General features: G+C 58.4%; 1 protein-coding gene across 1 annotated transcript; it reads left to right on the top strand.

Annotated features, from left to right (window-relative positions):
* The first annotated feature begins 233 nt into the window (after positions 1-233).
* On the top strand, positions 234-4,966 carry CD79B (CD79b molecule). The gene is made up of 6 exons (XM_076356846.1): positions 234-341; positions 2,331-2,372; positions 3,203-3,514; positions 4,049-4,167; positions 4,471-4,512; positions 4,868-4,966. The coding sequence occupies exons 1-6, from the start codon at positions 275-277 to the stop codon at positions 4,964-4,966; spliced, it is 681 nt and encodes a 226-aa protein (XP_076212961.1). The 5' UTR covers positions 234-274.
* Positions 4,967-5,397: the final 431 nt, after the last annotated feature.

The raw sequence follows: 5,397 nt of genomic DNA on the forward strand, positions 1-5,397 counted from the left end.
AACGCCACCATGACGAGCACAGCCCGGAGACACGAGGCTGGATGGTGCCCAGGGCGCAGGCACCGGCCACCCCAGCGTCTGTGCCGCATTCAAAACTGGCCCCAAGGGGAAAGTCCCAGTTGAGGAGGATTTACATGAGCAGGAAAGGGGCCGTCTCGTGTAGCAGCAGCTTTGCCATTTTTAGGTACGGAGGCCAAGCTGGTCGGAGCGGCCGCTGTGTTTTGCAGAAGCGAGGGCCGGTGACTGGATGTTTCCCTGCCGTTGGCAGTGAAAGATGGCTGATCTTTGCACGAGGCTCTGGGTGCTCCAGGTGAACCTCTGGCTGATAGCTCTGGGCACAGGTAGGCGTCAAACACGGGCTTTGCATTTCAGAGCAAAGAAATGGGCACCCAGGTGATGCGCCGGCATGCGTCCCTTGCTTAGTGCGATGAGGGACTTCACCCAGGTCTGGCTTTAAATCCATTAGTTTTTAACTTTACAATCACCGCTCTCAGTCCTGCTTTGTGCAGGAAGCCAGCCCCGGGCGCAGCGGAGCCGGGGAGGACCCATGGGGGCTCAGGGCTTGATGCCTGCCTCGGGTTTCGGGTTTTGCTTCCCATTGGGGTGCAGGGAGGGGTGCAGAGATGGGACACTTTCTCGGGCGGCCGGCTGGCTTTGGCAGGAGCCCGGTGCCAAGCGGGTGCAGAGCCTGCCCGGCTGTGGTTGCAGGTGGCAGGAATTAAGGGTTGTGGGTTTGGGGTTTTTTTTTTACCATTTATTGCTCTTGGAGGCTTGAAGATGAGGCCGGCACATTGCTGAGGCCACGGCCAAGCCACGTCCCTTTGCTCCGTGGGGTTCAGTGCCTGGGAGTGGAGGAGAAATGAGAGGACAAAGGCTCTTGGGGCTGATGTGTGGGCCCTGTGTGAACATTCCTGTGCTGTTCCCCTTTATCGCCATGGAGAAGCAGCAGCTAAACCCAGGACACAGCTCCTGTCCCCTTCCAACCCCTCTTGCTCGGCGCAGGGACACCCACAAAAACCTGCAGCAGCTCCCACCCTCAGCTGGGGAAACTTGTGCCCTCAGGAGAAAGGGCTTTTAAAGGGTTTCTGTTAGGTGGCCACACATGTCCAGCATGGACTCAAGGTTGCAGGGTTTCATCCTGGCTCTCACGGTGGCTTCAAGGGAGGACGGGAGAAGCTCGGCCCATCCGTGGTTGCAATGGAAATCTTGGCTTTGAGGGGTATGAGGGCTTTCAGGGTGAGGGACCAGCCTGGTCTTCATTTAGAAACACCACCATAACATGGAGAGCAAAGCCCTGTGTCCTGGCTGGCCAGCAGGACCGCAGGTGGCAGGGACACGTACCCAACACACAGCCCGGACAAGGCGCATCTCCCCATCTCAGAAAAAAATGAAATGGGGCTGGCGGGGAGAGTTTGCCTGCAGAGTTGTAAGTGCTGGAGGTGAACAGGGCAGCGCAGACCCGGAAGAGGCACTGGGGCAGGGAGGGGAGCCCATGGCTGAGCCAGGAGGTCCCTGCCGGGCTGCTCTTCGGGGCAGGAAAGTCTGCAACAGGGTGGCAAGGCTCAGGAATTGAACCTTCCTCCTTCTTCTTCCTCTGGGGGGAATTTTGCAGCTGCCCCAACGTGCTGGGAGGTGGTGCAGCCCCCGCCCTCGTGCCAGCTTCCCCATGGCAGGGTTTGGCAAATACTCATCAAGCAGATGGAGCTGGGCAATGAAGCAGTGCGGTAAACAGGGCTGGTGCTTCCTGCCCAGCTGCAGCAAGAGGAACCGAGGCACAGGGGCACTGGAGCTGCGGGCAGGGGCACCCATGGGTGTTGGGGGGTCCCTGCCTCACCCCACTTCCTGCACCGCACCGCAGGTCCCACAGCTCCCTCCAGCCCTTGTCCCGGGGGGCTGCGTGGTCCCAGGGTCTGAGAATGCCCCTGGCCACCACGGGGCTCCAAGCCTAGGGAAGCCGCGGCAGGGAAAGTTTCTGGTTGATTCAGAAAATGGAGAGTGTGAATAAAGAGGTGTGAGTCTGCCTCTCTGAGAGGTGCCAGCCCAGGGGGGATATCAATAGCGAAGGCAGGTTTCACTGAGATGTCAACCAGAAAGCAGCTTACTTAGAGAAGATTCAGGCGATGGGATGGAAATAGAAGGGTTTGTACCCAAACCTGCACGGCCCCGTGTCCTCTGAGTGGGGCTCTGGTTGATGCTTCCAAGCGCTCCATCCCATACGGAGCGGGCACAAAGGACCCACGGTACGTGCCATCCCACGTGGGACATCCTACATGGGCTTGTCCTACGCAGGCTTTTGGCCACCATCTCAGGGCCCTTCTCCTGTCTTGCAGGTGGGATCTCAGCAGACAAGAACAGCATCACAAACAGCACAGGTAACCTCTCAGACCCATCGGGCTCTTTCCCTACGTGTACCCCCGGGGTCCCTCCTGTCCCCACTGGCTATGCCACAAAGGTGCCGGTCCCTTGCAGAGCTGGAGATATCCCATCACCCACAGGCCTTCTCCGTCACAAAGGCAATTCCCAGGCTGTGTCCTCCTCCATGGCATTTCCCCAGCCCTGCACCCTGCTCTCCCTCTGCAAAGCCAGATCCATTTTGTCTTTCCTAAGCACACACACGTGTTTGCAGAGCACGTTGCATGGACAAGCCATGCCTTGGGACCAGGCACTGAGCTCATGCACACAGCGCTTGTGCCATTACCACCCATGGGGTATTAAGCCTGAACTCTGCAACCCAGACGAGCCCTCGAACTCACCATCTCTGGGACCAAAACACGGGCAAAAATACAAAATACAGCAAAATGCAAAAAATGTGGAAGCACGAGAGAAGCCAGCTGGGGAGATGGGTCTGTCCCAGCAAAGGCTCCGTGGTGCGTGCCAGCACAGGCTGTAATTTTGAAGCTGGGACTAACAAGATGTACATAGAGAGGGGTGGGAGCAGCAAGAAAGTATTCGAGTGAAGCCATTCCCATAGAAAACTGGAGTTGTGCTTTCACCAAAAGTCTCTGATTTCTACCCCCAGACGATGATGATTCACGAAAACAAAGCTGAATGCTCAAAAGCAGTATAATCCATGAAAACGGAAAGCTCTTGATTTGGGAAATGCTGGGGGGGGTGGAGGGGTGTCTCGTGGGAGCGGCTTTTTTTCTGATGCTCCCCAGGTGCCGGGCTCTTGCTCGCCATGACCACCCTTGTCCCCTGGCAGGTGACGGGTGCCCCATGCTGCGGCAGCACCCACGCTACGTGGCGGCCAAGAAGAACATGCCTGTCCACTTCATCTGCTACTCCCAGGAGCCCCATAGCATGCAGTGGTACAAAATGGCAGAGGACGGCAAAAACTTCCACGAGCTGGCTCAGAACACCTCCCGCTACAGCATTGAGAGGAAAGACAAATTCATCAACTTCACCATCTTCAGGACCACCTACGAGGACAACGGCATCTACGTGTGTGACAGCAAGAACCTCATGGCAGAGAAGAAGCGGCCACACTTGTGCGGGACAGAGCTCAGAATCATGAGTGAGTGGGAGGTCCCCATCCTCCGTGCACCCCAGGAGATGCTCTTTCTCCTTCTCTCACCCTTTCCCCCTCCATATGAACCCCACATCGTGCTCCTATGAACCCACCTCTCCCCATGCTGGTGGGATCCCTTCAGATACAACTGTAGATGCTCCATGGCACTACAGAGGTTTCTTTGCTCATTGCCAGCCACCAAGCAGCAGGACAACCTCCCCCGGGTTGCCCTGGCATGTCCGTCCCGCAGAAACACATCCCAGGCACTGCATTCCCCTAATAAATTGGATTTTTCCTGGTCCTGGCTGGTGGTGGGTCCTGCCCAAGGTGTCTCATCCCAGAGCTGGTCCCTGATGCCAATCCCGGGGGCAGTTTGCAATGCTCTGGTCTCTCCCAAGGGGGAGGGTTTGTCACTCTGCCCCCCCCCCCCATCCACTCTTGCTGACACACAAATCTGTGGCCATGCCGAGCTCGTCCCCATTCCCCGGGAGTCTGGCGCGGAGGTGGGACTTGGGGCTCTCCCTGTGCTGCTGCTCCCAGGTCACAGTAACATCCAGCAGATCGAGAGCAGGAACACCCTGAAAGACGCCATCATCATCATCCAGTCCATCCTGCTTGTCATCTTCATCAGCGTCCCCATGCTCCTCTTCCTAGATAAAGTAAGTGACAGTGTCTCCAGCAGTGGGGATGTCCCCAGCTTCGCCGCTGCGGTGCTCACAGCGGTGTCCTGCATCCCGGGCAGGACACTGCTAGGGATGGGGACAGGCAAGCGCTGGGTTTAGGGCTGTTGCATGGGAGTGTGGCTAGCTGACATGGGAAAATAAGCATCTAAAATGGTGTGTGGGACTGCGTGGATTTGCCTGTGGAAGCGGTGAGACCTGGCCTGGGGGGACGAGGCTGGGACAGGGGATGGGGGATCCTGGTGAGTGCTGACACCCAACCTGTGACTCTCCTCTCCATAGGGTGAAGGCAAGGAAAGCCCAGAGGAGGACCACACCTATGAGGTAATGCTGCATTAACTATAGAAGTACCTCTGTAATATCAACCTGAGCCTTGAAATAGCCGGTTGTGCCCTTGCTGGGTGTCTGCTAGGTCCCACCAGGCCTTGCAGGGCGCATCAGGGCATCTTCCTCCCAAGTGCCTGTTGCACCTCAGCCGTAAAGGGCTGCTCGTAAAACCAAGCCAAGCTCTGAGCACATCCAGCCACCTATCTCCATCTTCTCCCCTCTCAGAAGCTGCCCTGATCTCTGGGGGAATAGCCTGGAGATGGGTCCCCGCCTGGGGGTCCCAAGGGGGGATGCGCTGTGGACGGAACCAAGGTCCCCCTCCCGTGTCTCAACCTCCTTCTTCTTGATGCAGGGCCTGGAGGTGGAGCAGATGGCCACCTACGAGGACATCACTCCTTTCCGGGACGTGAAGGCCAAGTGGACAGTTGGGGAGCACCCGGGCGAAGAGTGAGGGGTCCTGCACCCGCTGCCAGGCCGGCACCGGCGGCACGGCTCCCTGCCAGCACCCTGCCGGTACCCGTGGGGACGGGCCCCCAGCTCCTGCCCTGGACCACGGCTCTGACGGGCACCTGGATCCTGGGCTGCGATCTCAGGCTGCAAGCCACTTCCAGCAGCCCTGCATGGAGCTCGGGTCCTGCTGCCCTTGGGTGCTCGCTTTGCCGTGTCCGGGCGGTGCCCACCAAGGCTGCCCTGCCCCGGCTGTCACTCTTACCGCCCCGCTGATGAACCCCTAAAGCCTATGTAGAAATTAGGAGCCAACTGCAGTCCCCCCGGTAGCAAACCGGCCCCAAACCCCGGGCAGCCCCACACCACAGTGCTGAGCTCCTGCGTGGTTAATGCAATGGAAGTACCAGGGTGGGTGGTGAGTCTTCTCCAGCCCCA

This window comes from Aptenodytes patagonicus, chromosome 20 (assembly GCF_965638725.1).
Source record: "Aptenodytes patagonicus chromosome 20, bAptPat1.pri.cur, whole genome shotgun sequence".
In the NCBI taxonomy this organism is placed as follows: domain Eukaryota; kingdom Metazoa; phylum Chordata; class Aves; order Sphenisciformes; family Spheniscidae; genus Aptenodytes; species Aptenodytes patagonicus.

What these genes read in the sequence shown, in the direction of transcription:
- CD79B (XM_076356846.1), top strand. Translation starts at nt 275, where the DNA reads ATGGCTGATCTTTGCACGAGGCTCTGGGTGCTCCAGGTGAACCTCTGG. An exon ending in TGCTCCTCTTCCTAGATAAA is followed by an intron (nt 4,168 to 4,470) that starts GTAAGTGACAGT and finishes TCCTCTCCATAG; the next exon opens with GGTGAAGGCAAGGAAAGCCC. An exon ending in AGGAGGACCACACCTATGAG is followed by an intron (nt 4,513 to 4,867) that starts GTAATGCTGCAT and finishes TTCTTGATGCAG; the next exon opens with GGCCTGGAGGTGGAGCAGAT.